The sequence below is a fragment of the Lissotriton vulgaris genome, unplaced genomic scaffold (genome assembly GCF_964263255.1).
Source record: "Lissotriton vulgaris unplaced genomic scaffold, aLisVul1.2 SCAFFOLD_214, whole genome shotgun sequence".
Taxonomy (NCBI): Eukaryota; Metazoa; Chordata; class Amphibia; order Caudata; family Salamandridae; genus Lissotriton; species Lissotriton vulgaris.
The window spans coordinates 1,147,781-1,166,882 of NW_028243866.1; the positions used below are offsets into that span (position 1 = coordinate 1,147,781).

The 19,102-nt window shown below is 50.3% G+C and overlaps 1 protein-coding gene across 1 annotated transcript in view; it reads right to left on the bottom strand.

The window, feature by feature from the left end:
* LOC147668214 (voltage-dependent calcium channel subunit alpha-2/delta-4-like) overlaps positions 1-19,102 on the bottom strand; it is a 987,093-nt gene that overhangs the window by 558,447 nt on the left and 409,544 nt on the right. Inside the window, exons 14-17 of the mRNA XM_086948696.1 lie at positions 17,363-17,380; positions 9,256-9,333; positions 8,180-8,260; positions 3,505-3,579 (exon numbers count right to left, since the gene is read on the bottom strand). Of these exons, the coding sequence (XP_086804822.1) occupies positions 3,505-3,579; positions 8,180-8,260; positions 9,256-9,333; positions 17,363-17,380 (252 nt within the window). The remainder of the gene's footprint in view (positions 1-3,504; positions 3,580-8,179; positions 8,261-9,255; positions 9,334-17,362; positions 17,381-19,102) is intronic.

Consider the following 19,102-nt stretch of genomic DNA (forward strand, 5'->3'; position numbering starts at 1 on the left):
GAGCCAAGTGAATAATGGGGGGGAAATTATTTACATAGGAAGTAGTCCATGCTGAAAGAGAAAAAGGATGGAATCAAAATGTCATTAGATCTGGGGCCCATCTGGCGGGGCCAACTCAGACTCTCATCCTACAGGGAAGGCTGTAATTGCAAAATTCTACATTAACATAGAATTACATCATGCACCATATCGCCAACCCACCCCTGTTAGGGAAAGAAAACATTAGGGCATCACGGCATAACATGGACAGGAACACCTGCAATAAATCAGCCTATCTGGCCCATCAATCTGGTATACAAACAAGGGCCTGGATTAACACATCAGGCCAACTCATTGACCAACCTAGGCAGAACATACTTCGCCCAGCATAAATATCAGGTAGGGGCCCTTCTCATAAATCAGGAAGACCTGCCAGGAATCACCTAGGCTCCCTCTACCATCAAACTAGGGGTATCAACATCGGGGTGTACACAACAGCCAACCCTCATTACCTCTAGACTCCCTTAGACATTTCCTTGCCCAGTCTCCCTCTCTAACTGGGGACCTCAGGACAACCCATAAGGTAGGTACCTAAATTTGCGATGAGGGGGAATAAGACTCTCTACCCCAGAATATGCCACAAGGGCAACCGGCTTGCTCCTGAGTTGTCTGTTAGGGCAGTTCAACAAATCTGGAGCCCAAGTCACAGGTGCCCTCCGCAAAACGGGGTACCTGACAAGGCAACACAGTCCCCGGGGCGGGCACCGACAATGTACCCCGTTGCCCTCTATGTCCCCCACATAGTTAAGCGTAGGCCCCACTCACCGGGCTCTCCTCAAAGGCTCCTGCGGGGCTCTTTTGGGGTCTCCTCTGCAGGGGGGGGGGGACCAGGCACCGACAATGTGCCTCGAGTCGCAGGACCCCCCGGTGATCTGCGTGGTCACTCAGGCCCACCAGGCCTCACCCAGTCCTCAGCGTTGCAACCGGGGCTCCCTCTTCACTATGGGGGCCCCACTACACAACTCCTCCTGTCTTGGGCCCTCCGCCGGGCTCCTCTCCTTACTCAGGGACCCGGGGCTCTCCACAACAGGAAACTGAGCTCTTTTCCAGGGGAAGGGCCAGGCACCGGCAATGTGCCTCAAGGCCCCTCCCTGTGGCATCACTCGGGCCTCTCTTCTCCTCTCAGGGGCCCATGGGGGGGTCACTGCACCTCTGTGCGGCCCCAGAGGGCTTCCTTCTCTGGTCCCTTTCAGGTCGGGAGGCGGGCTGGTACCGGCAGTGTACCCCGGCCCCGCCTACCTTACCGGCCCCTCGCGTAGGGCACAGACCGGCGGGGTGGCCTCCCGCTCCGGTCGCTTCTCTCGGGGCTCCCTCCTTGACACGGGGGCCCCGCAACGGTGCTTCGCCTGGGTCCTCCCTCACTCCCGGGGACCCAGGGCTTGGTGACGCTCCTCGCGGCCTCCTCAATCCGGGCCGCAGATCAGCGGGGTGGCCTCCCGCTCCGGTCGTTCTTCTCAGGGCTCCCTACTGACCACGGGGGCCCTGCACCGAGCTTCACCCGGGTCCTCCCTCACTCACGGGGACCCGGGGCTTTTACTCCCCTTCTTCTGGCCTTCCCGGCCAACAGCCAATCCCTGAGCGGCCTTCAAAGGTCACGGCCGCGCAGGCCAATCAGTGCGCGGCGGGGGCAGGCCGATGACGCGGCCGGGCCCCCGTCACGTGATAGGGGATCTGCCGGTCTCAGGGCCTAGCGCGGCCCTTTCTTCACTTCGGCGGCCCTCTCCTCACACCGCCGCAACGGTATTCACAACGGTTGGGGTCCCCTCAAGGCGGCGCCGGGCCGCGGTGGTGATTTCCAGCGGCGATAAGGGGTAGGCTCCCTTGTAATTAATTAATAATACGGCAGACAGCGCGCTGACATGAGGGTAGGCTCCTCAGCGCTATTTCTCCTCACAGTTTCCTCAGCGCCCAGGCTGCGACGGTGATCTCCGGCTGCGATAAGGGGTAGGCTCCCTTCTTAATTAATTAATAATACGGCAGACAGCGCGCTGACACGAGGATAGGCTCCTCCAGCGTGATTCTCCTCAGGAGAATGGCGCTATTCACAGCGCACTACTCCTCCCTCTGCCCACACAGTCCTCAGGGCCAACAGCACTTCGGGGGCCACACCAATCACAGGGCACAGTCCCTTGGGGGCACAATCCTCCCCAGGCAGCTCCACAGGCAGCAACAGCCTTTAGACATCCAGCGCTTATGGGGCGTTACTGCAGTTTACGCCAGTCAGCTGTCCACAGCCTTTCACCATAGGCATCTCACAGCCCAGCGCTTCCAAAGGGGCCACTACTTCCTTGGGGGCATCAACCTCCCCAAAACAGCACCATTGCAGCACACCTCACAGGGGGGTGAACAGTCCCACAGTCCACCTCAGGGGCACACTCCTCACCTCCTGGGCGCTTCTTCACGCAGAGCTGGCGTGGTACCCGGTCCAACAGCGTCAGTGACCTGGGTAGGGGCCCTCCGTTGCCAGGGGCCCATGGGGACAGTAGAGGGGGGGTTTGTAGGGGTGCAGGGCCCAGCTCATAGACCCATGTGGCGGTAGCACCTCACAGCAGGTCCCCTCCCTTCCTTGTCCCAGCGCTGACTGACTTTCTGGTGGCACTTCTCCCTATTTATACCCTCCTCCCTCACAGAGCCAGCACCTTCCGGAATGTTGGCAAATCTGGCCTAAACTGGTTCTAGGGGAGGGGGTGAGCACCCTGGGTGCCAGGCTTTCCCTCCAAAAGCTAGGGGTAGCTGGGTAATATTATCTAGACCGCTGACCTAACACAGTCAGGTGGCACTACCCAGGGCCATGGCATCCATTTTAAGAACACAGTACATTTTAGTCAGGTACATTTTTAAAATGGGGATTGTTTTTCTGCACACCATTTAATAACATTTAATTTCACAAAAGGGCAACTCTTACCACACATGGTCCATACATATTTAATACCATGGGGGAGTCATTCAAATTAGGGGGGCAAAAAGCGAAAAATTTTGGGGGAAAAAGGCCAAGTCCAACACACACTTAGCATGTTCTCCTCCCAGCTGTAATACACAGCCTGGGTGGAGAACATGCACAGGCTTCCAGTCCCTGTCTGAGCGCCGAATCACGGCGCTCAGACCAATTACAAAGCTGCTGACAGCAGCGTTGTGATTGACTTAGGGGAACCTGTGTGCTACCTGCTTCCGGGACTCGTCAGGAAGAGAAGCAATGACGGAGGAGAGAGAGTGGTCGTGAAGAATTAAGTGTTTTTTGTAAATATTTTGTTATGATTTTTTTTTTTAAAACCTCTGCCCACCACCACCGTTCCCTGCCAGCCACCTCTGGGTTTGTGTTGGCAGAGCGTAGAGGGCTGAGCCATAGGACAATAGAGAGAGAATGAGAGAGAGAGATAGACAGACAGAGAGAGAGACAGACAGAGAGAAAAAGAGAGAGAGACGGAGAGAGACTACAAAGATAAGTCCCATGTGTCGGTTACCTACCAAGGGTCGGAGGTCAGGGTGCGAGAGAATGTAGCCGTTGTTCGTGTTTAGAAAGGCGTAGCCATGGACTCCAAGCTTTGGGAAGTAGCAGAGAATAGGCAAGTATTAGCAAGTGAATGAGTACAACTGAAGCAAATGTAACTCTTGATTCCTCTAAGTGCAATTTTACCATTAACACATTGAGTGTTTACACCCTTTGTTGTTACTTATCACACAGAGCCACAGATTCACAGTAAATACGGCATTGCAAAAACCACTTAAAATACTGATGGAATTGAAACATTGTTGCCACAACATAACAAGCAGTAATTAAAACTGTGTCACTTTGATATTTCAGTTAAGACAGTGGTAAAAATAGGGCAGTCGCAAACACCCTCACACATACACTCATCCGCCTCCCATCAAGGTTGGGGCGTGGCTGCTATGGTGCAGCAGGTGCAGGGGCACTGGGGCCCATTGAACTCTGATTATTGATGTATTTTACAGTTTAACCAGCTTCTAGGGGATCCATTTCCGTCCTTGCACTGAGGCCAATGACTTTGGTTTCTTTACACAGGAGCATAAGTGCAAGCTTCGTTACACAGACAGAAAATGCATATCACAAGCGGATGGTTTTCCGGATACGAGGAAATGAGGCGATGGGGAGGCTGGCAGAGCGAAGGCTGCGGGTGGAGGTGTGGAAGCGGAGTCAGTCGTTGAGGTATGTGGGTCCGGTGTTGTGTAGCGCTTTGTGTGCGTGGATGAGGAGTTTGAAGGTGATCCTCTTGTTGACGGGGAGCCAGTGTAGGCCTCTCAGAAGGGGTGTGATGTGGCTGCGTTAGGGGACGTCGAGGATCAGTCGTGCCGAGGCGTTCTGGATTCGTTGTAGTCGTCTCATGAGCTTGGTTGTTGTTCCTGAGTAGAGGGCGTTCCCGTAGTCAAGTCTGCTGGTGAAGAGGGCCTGGGTGACGGTTTTTCTCATGTCGGGGGGGATCCATTTGAAGATCCTGCGGAGCGTTCGGAGGGTGTTGAAGCAGGAAGCGGAGACGGCGTTGACTTGTTTGGTCATGGAGAGGGGAGATTCGAGGATGACCCCCAGGTTGCGTGCGTGGTTGGTGGGTTCCAAAGCAGTGCCTAGCGATGTGGGCCACCAGGAGTCATCCCAGGCTGATGGGGTGGGTCCGAGGATGAGGACCTCCGTCTTGTCTGAATTCAGCTTCAGTCTGCTGTCCTTCATCCAACCGGCGACGGCCTTCATTCCTCTGTGGAGATTGGCTTTAGCGGTGTGAGATTCTTCGGTGGAGGAGATGATCAGCTGGGTGTCGTCGGCATAGGACATGATGTTGAGCCTATGTTGTCGTGCGTCGTGGGCGAGCGGTGCCATGTAGATATTGAACAGCATCGGGCTGAGGGAGGATCCCTAAGGGACGCCGCAGATGATCTCTGTGGATTTTGAGCGGAAGGGTGGGAGGCGGACACTCTGGGTTCTGCCTGAGAGGAAGGATGTGGTCCAGGCCAGGGCCTTCTCTTGGATTCCGGCGTCATGGAGGCGTGCTGATAGGGTGCAGTGGCAGATCATGTTGAAGGCCGCTGATAGGTCCAGGAGGATGAGGGCGGCTGTTTCTCCCTTGTCCATCAGGATCCTGATGTTGTTGGTGGCGGCGATGAGGGCGGTCTCGGTGCTGTGGTTGCTGGAAAAACCGGATTGGGAAGGGTCCAGGATGTTGCTGTCTTTGAGGTAGCGGGTTAGCTGTTTGTTGACAATCTTCTCTGTCACTTTTGCCGGGAGCGGGAGCAGGGAGATGGGCCGGAAGTTCTTGAGGTCCTTAGGGTCCGCCTTGGGTTTCTTCAGTAGGGCATTGATCTCGGCGTGCTTCCAGCTTTCCGGGAAGGTTGCTGTCTCGAAGGAGATGTTGATTGCTTTCTGGAGGTGGGGCGCAACGGTTGTGCTGGCTTTGTTGAAAACGTGGTGAGGGCAGGGGTCGGATGGGGATCCGGAGTGGATGTAGTTCATGGTTTTGATGGTGTCTTTGTTGCTGACGGTGGACCAGGCGGTCAGGCGGCTGGTGCAGGCGGAGGTCGCGGGGTGGTGGTCTCGGTGGTGGGTGCGGGGGTGTCGGAGTTGAAGCTGTCATGGATGTCGGTGATCTTGCGGTGAAAGAAGGTGGCCAGTGAGTCGCACAATGCCTGTGATGGTGGAATGTCGTTGGTGTTGGAGCTGGGGTTGGAGAGTTCTTTCACAATGCTGAAGAGCTCTTTGGTGTTGTGTGCGTTGTTGTCTAGGCGGTCTTTGAAGGCGGTCCTCTTGGTGGTCCTGATGAGTTGGTGGTGTCTGCGGACGGCGTTCTTGTGGGCTGTGTGGCTGTCTGGTGTTTGGTCGTGGAGCCATTTCTTCTCTAGCTTCTGGCAGGTGCGCTTGGATGTCCGGAGGTCTTCGGTGAACCAGGCGGCTTTCTTGTTGGTGTGGTTGGTTGTAGAGATCTTGAGAGGGGCGAGGGCATTGGTGCGGTCGTTGATCCACTGTTTGAGGTTGGTCGCGGCGGTGTCGGGGTCGATGGGGGCGAGGGTGGTTGTCAGTTGGTCCTTGGTGACCTTGCCCCAGCAGCAGCATGGCAACTGTTGGGTGTGGTGGAGCGTGGTGGGTTTCTTGAAGGTGAAGTGGACGCATCTGTGGTCGGTCCAGTGGGGTTCGGTGGTGTGGTTGAAGGAAACGTGGGGGCCTGCGGAGAAGATGGGGTCCAGCGTGTGTCCGACGGCATGGGTGGGGGTCGTCACGAGCTGTTTGAGTCCGAAGTTGGCGAGATTGTCGATCAGGGCGGTGGAGTTGGCATTGTTGTTGTTCTCGAGGTGGAAGTTAAGGTCCCCGATGAGGATGTAGTCCGTGGAGGCGAGGGCGTGGGTGCTGATGAGGTCGGTGATGGTGTCGTTGAACTGTGATCGTGGTCCGGGTGGTCTGTAGACGAGTGTTCCTCTGAGGGTCGTGTTGGGGTCAGTGTGGATCTGGAAGTGCATGTGTTCGGCAGTGGTGAGGGTGTCGTCGGAGTTGGTCGAGACTGTGAGGGTTTCTTTGTGGACGATGGCGATTCCCCCTCCAACTCCGTTGGCGCGGTCTCTGCGGAGATCTTGAAGCCTTCTGGGATGGCTATGGCCACGTCTGGTGCTGAGGTGGCGTTCAGCCAGGTCTCCGTCAGGAAGTCGACGTCGGAGGCGGTAGAATCTAGGAGGTCCCAGAGTTTGATGGCGTGCTTGCGAGCGGAGCGGGTGTTGAGGAGGATACATCTGAGGTGGTTGGGTTCTCTGGTTGGTAGTTTGGTGGGCTGGATGCTGGTGAAGCTGCAGTTCCGGCAGGTGAAGGGCCCTTGGGTGTGCTTCGGGATAGCCTGATAGCAGGGGTGGTCTCGTTGAGTGCGTGGAGGCTGCTTGAGTCGTAGTGCAGTCTGGCGTTGCGGCGGGCGCGGGGTCCAGGGGTTCTGGCTCTGGGGGCTGTCCAGGCACAGACGGGCTTGCCTTTGGCGTGCCCGCTGCGCGCGTCCGCTGCGCTTCCGCGCGGTGCTCTCCATAAGAGGCGAAGTGGGAGGGAGGAGCAGCTGGGAGGCGGGAGCGGAGCTGCCAATGGGTACGGGACATAGAAGAAAGGGGCGGGCCGCAGGGGAGCAGCGGTGGGAAGCGGGGAGTGGGGAGGGCACAGAAGGCAAGGGACGCAAAAGGGACTGAATGAATAGAAAACCAAAGTACAGAGAGACAGAAATACAGGGATGCAGGCAATACAGGGACTGAATGAATAGAAAACCGAAGTACAGAGAGACAGAAATACAGGGATGCAGGCAATACAGGCGCGAATCAGCAGAAGTGTAGAAAAGCAAGCTACGGCGTCACCAGGCCATGGGAGCACACCAGCGGCGAGCTCCTGGCAGCAGCAGCGGTGGGGGAGAGTCAGGGGAGTCAGGGGTGCACAGGAGGAGCCGTGCGGCGTGGGGAGCGACCGGACCCAAGAACAGGGTCAAGCGTCCCCTAGTACCCATCCCTACCCTCATGGGTGATTAGTGCTCTATACAAGTAGACATAAGCTAACATAACAACAATGCACCACTGCGCCAATGACCTCTATGTTATAAAGTCTCATTTGAAAAAAAATTCTACCACGTAGGGCCTGATAACGAGTTTGGAAGTCCTCCTGTAGGACTGCCACCAATGCACCAACAGGAGGACTGCCAAGCCCGTGGTGCACCCACCCGACGGATTCCGAGTTGAATCGCGGGCTGGCGGTGCTGCAGAGGTCTCACGGTGGTGGCTATGTTAGGATCATAGGAGAGTCTTAACAGCAGACCGCCGACGCGACAGTACCTGCAGCAAATTAACCTATGCATAGGCTCCCGATTAATCAACAAGACAGGAAATTATTACCCTTCTCTACTGTCCAATCCTCACTAGAATCCCAGTGGCAGTAGGATGGGGGCGCTATTCTGTCTAATTGTTTCCCAAATTTTTTTTTTCTCATTTTCATTGTTTGCTTTCTTCAGCTGAAGGTTTGAGGACAGTCTAGGCGCCCCTACCGAGCACACTGTGTGATCTTGGACAGCTCCTATCAACTCTATTTCTTTATTTAGATGAGTTAAATGTATTTGATTACTCCGAAATTGTAGGCAGGGGTATAATAAAGAGGGCGTAATAGGAATAAGACCTGTAAACATCTTACCTTATACCTTGGGGCAAGTTTCAACAGCTCTCTCAGGGGGACATCGGAGCCCACCACTCCCAAGAGAATCCCCTCTGACCTCTGAAAAGAGATACATCCTGGCATTAATACCTATATGTCATGAAAGAATACATACTGCAGCTGGCATGCTAAAAAAAAGTGCAGGGAACAATCTTGCTGAGGGGATTATGTATGAAAGTGCATGCAAATTGAAGGTAGATAAACACACATTTCCTGCAGATGCAGGCAGGGCTGAACTGGGAACTGAAACCGGCCCCCACCCTGGCGGCCCAATGGGGAAATACCCGGTGCCCCCTACGGCCAGTCCGGCCCTGGCTGAAGGTAGGTCAAAGCGGGCCTGCAGCTCAGAAGGATTTTTCACAGAGACAATATTCTTCTACATTCATGTCTTTGCTACATGTTCAGCACACAGGTCAGTGATAACAAGAAGACAAATTGTTTGTGGTGCCATCTTATGGTATGTATATTTGTATAACGCACAACTCAGGACTGTTGCAAAACTGGCCCCCGGTAACAAAACCAGGGCCAAAACTGGCACCCACCCTTCCGGCACACAGGGACAGCACCCGGTGCCTGCTGCGGCCAGCCTGGCCCTGGAGGCCTTTCCAGGCTTTAGGAGTGAGGTAGGAGAAGGCACGGTCACCAGTTCTGGTTCTGCGTATGCAGAGGTGATGGGTGCTGAAATAAGCAGCTGGTTTTAATTCGAATCCTAGCATGCAATGTCCGGTTGCATGAAATCTGCCATGCTGCTTCTGCTTAGGGGCACTGATTTCTCTGTGCTCGTAATTAATGGCGCCATTTGTTTCCACGTGCCTGTGAGGTGTGATGTTAGCATATAAGCCCTATAGGGTGTCAATGTCAAGGAAATACAACATATGTGCATTTTATGTACGCACAACATCTTTCCTTCAGTTTCCAGTCAGTAATGGTGGACCCAGTATGAAACGCCTAAGTACTGGGGCAAGAAAACCTACCACACTCCAGATTCTCACGTCCATCAACAACCTTTCAATATGGCGGCTTCGTCTGCCCACGAGGACGAGTGTCAGACTTACCGTTTCATTCTTCTTGCTGAAGACCGGCATGGCGACCGTCGTCATGAGCAGCAGACTCTGGGCCTGGGTTGCGAAGAGCTGTCATGGCACACAGAGGAAAAGAGTGGTTAGGACAGTCTGGAGATCTGCGCTGCCAGCCTGAAGCAGGCTCCCCACGTGCCAGTGACAGCACAAAGATTCCTGCTTCTGACTGGTAATATGAGGGAATCAGTTGTGTTGTTTAACATCCCTGAACAGCAGGTAGGGTAATTCTGTCATGGTGGAAACCAGGTCTTCCCTGAACCGGAAACAAGCATCCTGGGACTGGTTTCTGGGTAACAGATCGGTGACTGGGGGTGAGTGTCTGAAAAGTTTCAGCGCTCCGTTCGTCATCTCCTTGTGTTTGCTTTGTTCGCCCTAAGTTGGCAGGGTATGCCCAGACGTGGGTCACTTGCTCACTTTGCCACTGGATTCAAGCTAGCCTGGCTGATGACGGCTGTTAGCCCGAAGCCGGTCCCAGGATGCTGGCTTACAGTCCAGGGAAGACCTGGCTTGGCAGTTCGGGTTGGACTGTTCCCATGAGGCACAGGGTCAAGACTGATTTTCATATAGCTGGGTCTGAACTGAGGTGGCAAAGTGAGCTAAAAAACAATGATGGATTCAATCCAGATCTGTGACTGGGGGTGAGTGTCTGAAAAGTTTCAGCGCTCCGTCCATCATCTCCTTGTGTTGGCTAATACCCACTCTCACCAGACCCAACCTGACTATGGATGTAGCCCTGATTACTGATTACTGATGTCAAATGACATCCAGGTGACCAGTGCTGTGCAGCCATGCAGTAAACCGGCCAATAATGAAGTGGTTTTAGATTAGTAACCTCAAGGGTCGGGTGTCAATGCCTGGGTTGAACTACTGCAATGACGCTTACCTCAGCCTTTTGATTACATGATTTATGAATGGTCAAACAACAAATTTGTTCAGGATGTGGGCTCAAGATTGATGTTTTCTTAGTGACTACATAAAATGTATCCTAAAAAACATCTACAGCTCCCAGTGATTCAATGCAGCAATGTCAGCTGGTGAGTGGGTCACATATGCCACTTCCATCCCATAATCGATTTCCGCACTATGGTCCTTCCAGACCTCTACGCTCACCATCGTGGGCAGGCCCACTGAGAATTTACCTCCTTTGGCTCCTCGCTGACAAGCAGATCATATTCATCTAATTAAAGGTCTGAAGTCTCCTTTAAGCAATCTTTGGGTTCATATTTATTGTTCCAAATTAGCATCAACCCTCTGGCCCCCATTCATTCATTCATTCAACCCTCTGTCCCCATCTAGACCACCTGATATCATCTGTCTAGAGCCAAGACACGATAGGTATCTCATAAAAACAGTGCCGGATTAAACCCTGTGTAGGCCCCTAACAATCGAAATTTTATGCCACCCCCTTGCAAATGATCTCTAAATACGTTTTTAATTTTACCAACCAACAATTTAAAAAAAAAAATTTTTTTACACAAAACTAAACATTAACAATTATTAATGTTATTAAGCATAAATGAATTGGAAACAATTTAAGAAAGCTTAATTGTAATTTTCTTTCAAGACCAAATCAATATTGTTTTGATCTGTTGTCGCAGGGCCCTTAAAAGAAGTGGGGCCCATAGGTCGGCGCCTAATTTTCCTATTGGGCAATCTGGAACTACATAAAAATACATAAAAATACAAAATCAAACAATCAATCGAAAACACCAATGACTATCTTCTTTACATGGGGAACATTCATTATGACGCAGTGTTTACACCGCACTACCATTACAACGCTGGTTTTAAAACACAAGTCCAGGGCCGGACTGGCCATAGCGGGCACCGGGCGTTTTCCCGGTAGGCCGCTAGGGTGGGGGCCAGTTTTGGGCCCCTGGAGGGCTGTTTTTATTACCCGGGGGTTGGCAATATTGGCCCCCGGTAACAAAATCGGCCAAAACCGGCCCTAGCAAACTGCTCAGATGAACTCCCCCCTCACGAAAGGGGCCGAAGCTGAGCAGTTTGCCAGGGCCGGTTTATTTTCCCAGTCCGGCCCTGCACAAGTCGTTACCACGACTTGCGCTGGATGGCGCTCTAGGCTAAGGAATAGTAGATTAACTATTCAAACACCTTCCCTACTGTACGTAGGCTGGTGTTGGAATAGCAAATCTTACCATTCCTAAGTCCAGCACCCTACAGCGCAAGACGTGGCAACGACTTGCGTTGTAAAACCAGCGTTGTAATGGTAGTGCGGTGTAAACACTGCGTTGTATTGACATACAACCCTTCACATTATCACAATGCTATATACCACAGGCCACTCTCTAGTGAGGGAGTTCACGTACATTTAAAAAATAAGCTAGACACCCAGAGCGTCCCAGGTAACAGGAAACATCCAAATCCCGACACAGGAAATGTGTGTGCTGTCCCTAGATTAGCAGTAGTCTGTGTTTAAATAGATTAGACTACTCTGTTACCAGCTGTGCTTCTGGATGGCAAGGCCCACATTGCTGCTACCAACAGGACACTAAAAGAGAGGGCCACTGACCAGCCGAAGGTAGACACGTGAATGGAGGTGAAGAGGGCAAGCTCAGGGAAGCCGCTTGCAGACACGCCCATTGCAGCTTGTATGACAACACAGTCTTGGAGATCGGGCTGTGTCTGAACCTAGGTCACGCGGGGGGGTGTATTCTTGTAGCTGATCACAGTCCCTGTGTAAACCAGGGCTCGAGCCAGGGGTACACGTAGGTACATGGGGTCCCCCCACTCTTTTCACAGGGTGGACGCCGTACCCCCGGCCAAGAAATTGGGCCCCACAGAAATATGCTGAACTTGTCCCGGTGTCATTTTCAGACACCGGGACGTGTTCAGCAGCACCTGCACGTTGCCTGCTTTCCATTCCCAGCAGCAACGTGCAGGCAGCGAGGGGGTCTTTTTTCACCTCCATCTGGGCCGAAGTTAAGTGGCCATCCTGCCTCCTTTTGTTTGTATATGCTGACTGGGGGCCGCCTGGAACCTTACATTTAAATATAAATGCCACAGAGGGAAACAAAGGCACACAGCTTGCCTTCTCTTCACAGGTACTTAAGAGAGGCATGCTTTTGCCTTTGTTCTGTCCCTGTATATAAATGCAGACACTGTAAGACTGTCAGATGGTTTAGTCTGTCCCAGTATATACACAAATATTTAAATAGCACTATTATATTTCTTTTATATCGCTAAGTCGTAAAGTCATGAGGTCATTTGCATATTGTCCTACTTGGCCAGTACCCCCACTTCTTTTTATAGGACTTGTGCCCTGGTGTAAACCCTCTCTCTAGCAACATGAACCTGTCCGGTCTGGTGAACATCGTTGCAATGAAGTGAGGGGTGTGGATTGAAGATGCTCTTTGACAAAGGTGTCTGGTTAATCCCCTGCAGGTGGGCGGCAAGGTGTGTGTTTGTGTGCGCCTTCACCACCGTCACGCCCGTGTGCCTCTGTGTAAATATCTTGCTCCAAGAATTCTCGATAGTATTTTGATTACACGGGGTTCTTGGGTCATTTGTGGGGGTTCATACATTCTCTTTCAGCCATTGCCACAGATTTTCTCTGTTTTCTAATGTTTTGTCGGCCTTTTGAAACCGCTAGGCCTGGAATATTGGACGTGGGCTATAACATTCGATTTAATATATAACTTTAAAAAACATTGCTTCTCTAATTATAGTGCCTAAAGAGGTCACCATGCGTATTGTGCCAACCAGTAAGGTTGGCAGCCCAATAAAAAGTACGGAAACGTATGATGCAGTTTATGCAGCTCTCCGTGTGCCTCATCATACATGGACAGATGAAGCCACTCATGTGGGGGGCAAGGGCCCTGATAGACGTCACAGAAGTGTCAATGCGTTGTGCAGATGACTTGACATAGTCCGAAATAAACAGTAGCACCTGGAATCCATATTCACAAAAGTATGGACAGGTGGCCAAGCGGCTGCTTCATAAGTTTCCAGTTTAGACACATGTTTGTAATTGGGAGTGGAACGGGTTTCCCTGGAGCGTATCCTACAGCACAGATCAGGGCTAAGGAGTGGAATGTGCTGAGGGCAGACACCAATGAAAGGTCAACAAGCCTGCAAATAAAAGCAGAGTTGGGTTTGCATGGTGTGCCCTGTAAGACAAAAAAATGACAATCCGGGGAAAGAGAAGAAACCAAAGCACCAAAGCATAAAAAATCCAATCACAACTGTACATCTCACGACAAGGACGTGTAAATGTCGATAGGATACAAAAATGAGGTTTGAGAAGGTGTGCTCTTAAAAAAGGCACCCTGAGTCGATTGGTGCCCCTTCAAAATGCACTCGAATTAATCTTAGTGCGTTCTGTTGTCGCATTAAAAATCCCTGGCATTCTCTGGATATTTCGAGGGTCAAGCGAGAACTGTGTAGAGATAAGGAGCAGATAACTTTATAACTTGTACATTTGCAATTTTTTTTCTGTTTGTATCTTTTATGTAACGCATGTAATCCTAAATCCTTATGTATCGCAACTGGTTCTTATGTAAAGCGCTCTGACACCTTCGGGTAATGTTCGCGCTATATAAAATCGCATTAAATAAAGTAAATAAAATAAATAAATAAAGATATGAAGACTGAAATGGGGACTTGCTAGCCAGCTGCTAAGCGTAATGGACTCCATTACCATCAAAGTACACTAGATGGCAGCATCATATTAGAGTTGGCATACATTTGCACGTTCAGAGTCTGTCTGTACTTCTTCCAGGGCGGCTGAAAACAATAATTCTACAAAATTACAGACACCCACAGAATCACCTCATCCGCCGGCCGTGGGCCTTTTTTAATGGCAGTGTAACCTGTAATTAAGATATGGTAGCAACTCTGAGCGTGCGCGTGTTCAACAGGTGACATCTTTGTTTTAATTGCAGGTTCTGAATGCATTTCTAGATCATTATCTGAAGTATGAATATGAATGCTGAATTGTTGAAGGTTCATGGCAGACACGTTCTCTAGCGGTTGGCAGCGCTTCCCTGGCTATCACTGCAAACGCTCTGGCCTCTTCGGCAGCTTCGGTATTTTGTAGGCTTGTGGTTTCTTTATCACCACATACGTTGACGAGCTTTCTCATCCAAGTTCAACAAATGTCTCTATAAGTATATTTATGTTAGATATGTGATCTCCTCCAAGGCGCGTCCCTCCAGGGCGCCCTGACAGAGTCCCACGGCCATTCAAACCCAGGAGGACACAGACCTTCCGGTTCGAAAACAGATGGAGCTATTTTAGCAGAGCTGCGTGACGTTGTTTGCCCACATCACCGGAGAGAGGGTAACATTCCATGGGAACTACACTTCGGCTTCGGCCTCTGGGATTTGAGCACAGTTTTAAAGCCTGAAGAGCCTGGCCACATAACAATCAAATTATGCGGTCGAATGTGGCACATTTTGATGCACGTTAAAGTCACTATTTTCTCATTTGTTACACATTTACACTGTATGGGCCAAGGTTGCACCTCATTAATATCAGGTTAACACCAGGGTTGGATTGGGATTAGTAATCGGCCCGGGCACGATAAAAAATAGTGGCCCACATTTGCATATTGCCTTTCCACAAACCACTGCTTCTGTGAAATGTTATTTTAAAAAAAGGGGGGGGGTGGGGTGTTAACCTTTTCCATACTGATGACGGAACCGCTCCGTCATCAGCTGCGGTGGCGCTGTGCTGATGACGGAGCGGTTCCGTCATGGCCCGCCCGCCGCTCATGCGCGGCGCGAATTCCACACCTGCGCTGAGCGTTCTATTGAGCGGGCGGGGCCATGACGGAACCGCTCCATCATAAGCACAGTCAACCGACGCTGGTGACGGAGCGGTTCCGTCACCAGCATGCGCCTGCCGCTCTTCCGCCCCGCCCCCTTAACACTGCAGCGGAATAGCCACCGCAGTGAAGGGGCTAAAAAACGCACAGATTAGTTTACACTGGTGAAACACACCTGAAAACAAGTGAGGCCACATTTGCTCAGGCCCCCTGCCCTCGCTCACTATGCATGCATTAATGTGCAGGGCCAGCAAGAGAAAGGGAGTGACACCTTTGCTGTTGATAAAAGGGAGGTAATGGACGATCATCTACCTCCAGAAACGCCACTCAGGCACGCACTGGGCCTCTGGCGGCATCGAACAACGCAGAAACCGTCCAAATCGGCCCCCAGGCTGATCTAAAAAGCAGCCCAGAGCAGAAATGCGGTTACCGGCCCCTCGGACATTGCCTGAGTGCCTACGTTACCAATCCAACACTGGTTAACACCTAAATACAGCAATCAGCAAGATAAAGGTCACCTTTCTCTGCGTGACAAAAACCTGCCACTGCGCAGCAATACATATGGTAGCCTCTTAGCAAGAAACAAACATTTATTTGTTAAAATCTACAAATTATACAGAAAATGACGGATTATGTGGCAAGTCTTAATGCAAACAAAAAACACGGCAGCTGCAGAATCGCATAATTCCAGTGGCCCTGAGCCTGTAGGGACACAGCATTCTAAGGCCCTCGTTACGAGTGACCCTGGACATCATCATCGAAGGGCATACGAAGGTTGGGAGCCCTTAGAGGGCATACCACTCTAGGTCATTCCAACTGACCAGGTGACTCAGGGCCAAAATAACCGGGTCTGAAAATATTGGATCCAATAATCACTAGCCCAAACATACTGAACTTGTGTGTGGTGCTGGGAGGGCTGCAGGCAGCAGCAGAGCTGAGCGCGCCTCCTCTCGCCTTCTTTCTGCAATATGGGGGGGGGGGCGAGATACAAATGCTCTCCCTCTCTCCTCAGACCTAGTCTGCACCCCCATCGTGTCACGGGCCTCCAAAAGTCCCCACAGTAGGCCAAATACCCCATCCCTCCGAAAGGTTGAAAACCATGCAGATTTGGACACGGTGTCGCTGAGTGTTCGTGATATTCAAACTTTCGAAGACAATACATCATAATCTCTAGTTGTAGCTTTGATGTCAGCAGCCGGAGTAGGAGCCTCAGGCGCCATTGTATTCTCGCCCCTAAGCATGGTCGACGTGTACTGAGGCCTCTAGGGGTGTAAAGTTGCTGCGCTGCATTGTGTGAATGGGAAGAGCTGAAAAGCGCCATTTCTACTAAGATATGGCATTCTACTGCTCCCTCCTAGCGCTGGCGCTCTGGTGGCTGCCTAGCGCCAACTTCAACTATGGTGCAAGGGTTACAGCTTTATAAGATACCTTCCTGCACAAAAACAATCCAGAGAGGCATAGTTCTCTTTATATGCGTGATGCAGAATGCCTTACATATACAAAGAGGATGTAACACATTTTTCCTTGTTACTCCTCTCTGTGGTAGGCTTATCAAGTTCATGCAATTCCAGCATTGGAAATGAGTGAATTTGGAATTGTATAAAATTCATGGGTGGAATCACAGCAATGCCTACTACTACAAAATGTAACGTAACACAGTACAAGCTGCTGTATTGGGTTACATTTCTTTACAAAGCCATGGAAGACCACGCAAATCAGGCCTTGTCTGGCATTGTAAATATTAAATAAGGCTGTGCATTGTCCTGCATCATCTTGCGCAATGCAAGGGTGATGCAAATGGCTAGATATCATCTGGGCCGAAGTGTCTCCAGTGCTTGCAATGGGCAGGTACTGTCAGGTACTTCACAGATGCAAATCTCTGTTTTGAAAAGCAGACTACCTGCACTTCTCAGCACAGCTACAATACTTTTCATGGGAGAGTACCAGCACTTCTCACTAGCATATAGGTACTCTGAAACAGTGAGCACCTGCACTTTTATATTTCCATTTCAAGCACTGCAAGGTTTAGATCATGACCCCCTCCCCCCCTTTTGCAGGCACTCTATGCAGTGTCCGGGAAGGTTTTCAATTACTAGTCAAGTCTGAAAGTTCCTAGATAAAACGACACACAAGATGGGGTTATTTGCTCCAGCGTTCCCACCTTATTGTGTTTTATGAAACAGAAAACTCGTCTAAGAGTACAAGTTAAGTTACCACCACACGAGCTAGCACAGAAAACACACCACCACCACCACAGAGCACTACATGAGCGCACGGCACAAGCAGGTACATGGTTACCTCTTCGGTTTTTGGCAGCTAGTATTGCCAGCAGCAAATCAGCAGATGGATGAATGGATGAAGAGATGAATGAAAGAAAGTTGTGTAAGCAGACAGACGCCAGGAAAGGAAAGGTGCAAGCCATGAATGAAGAGAAGAGATAAACAAAGACAATGCAGACAAACTTTGGACATGGCAAGGCGATGTAATGGAAATATAAGGCGTAAACTGGGTTCAAGGCCCTACTGCACCCTAAATCATGTGCATGAAACAGGAAGTATGAAGGGTGGAGGTGGTGCCCCAAACCGACCAGAAACTGGGTTCACGTTACCCCACCCCAGGGTAGTGGGAGATTTATAGAATTCTCCATCATTATTCAGACCTATGGATTCCACTACCCAGCCACTACACTGAATTAACAAGAAGCGTGTTTTTCAAAAGGATGCATGTACAGATGGATGTGGTAGGAGCCGCATGACTCATTTACTCGCCAGCTTCTGTATGGTCATTGCTTATCTTATGCTACATTTACACACTTTTCTTTCCTTAATTCTCTTCCCTACCGACCTGTTTCAATCTTACTTTCACCCGTGGTCCCCTCTCTTCCTACATTCCCAGCATTATTATGTTGATCTTCCCCTCAGTTTTGTTCTTTCCTTTGTTCCTAGATCCAAACTAATTTCCAAGCAGGTGGATGATCAAAATCTCTAAATTTAAAAAATAGTGCTCACAAAATACTACTGGGCAGTCACAACAGGAAAAGGTTGACGTGAGTGGGAAATAATTCACTCTCGGTGAGAATTGTACATCAAAGCCACAACCGCTAAATTCGGTAGGAGTTTTATTAAGGCTGGCACTGTCCTGTACTGTACCTATTGCAGCTTTTAAACATTTATTGAAAAGTTATAAGTAACTTGGATATCTTTTTACCAGACAATCCTAATAATTTCTACAGTAATAGAAAGCATTATATTAATAATATTTGACATCCTTTCCCAATACATTCTAGAACTTTTTTAAATGGTTACACATATTTGTTAAAACAACAATAATTTTGGTACATTTGAAGAACGAAGCCCCCCCCAAAAAAAACACTTTGTGCGTCTCTCTTCATATAAGCACTACCCATTTGCAGGGGGCATTTTTTCCAAGAAAGATATACGTTTTAATTTTGCAGGACTTAAAATGGGGACAATGACCCTTTTTTGTTGGAGTAGTTTCTAGGTTTCTCCCTCTGAACCACCTCGTCCTCGTTCCCTGCAGGCTATTTCTTCCCTCTGTACTGTTCTGCAGTCCTCTCTCTTCTCATTTGGTATCCCCACCCCCTTAGCATGCATTCCTCTTCCCTATCCTGTAGTTCTCCCACTCTCTCCTTTCAGGCTCTCCCAAAATTCAGCTTCTCTCCCAGTCTTTGCATTCTTGGTGTCTTCTTTCCCAGCTTCCTTTTCCCTGTTACTTGTTTAACACATTCACAGTGACACTCTGATATATTTATTTTCTGCTTACTTACCTATTGTCACCTCCTAAATTTGCACCACACTTCTTTTCTGCATTTAACAGACATGGGACACTTTGGTATTACAGAAGGTTTTTCTCGGAAACCCTTTCTCTTTCTATCCTTTGTTTTCCTTGCTTCTCTTGCTCCTCTCCCTCAGCTCTACGAGCTCATTTTCTGCATTAGCTCCTCTGTGGTCTGCTGTCTATGATCGCAAATTAACAACCATATGACAAATATGAGTGCCTCATTACATTCCTTTCCAG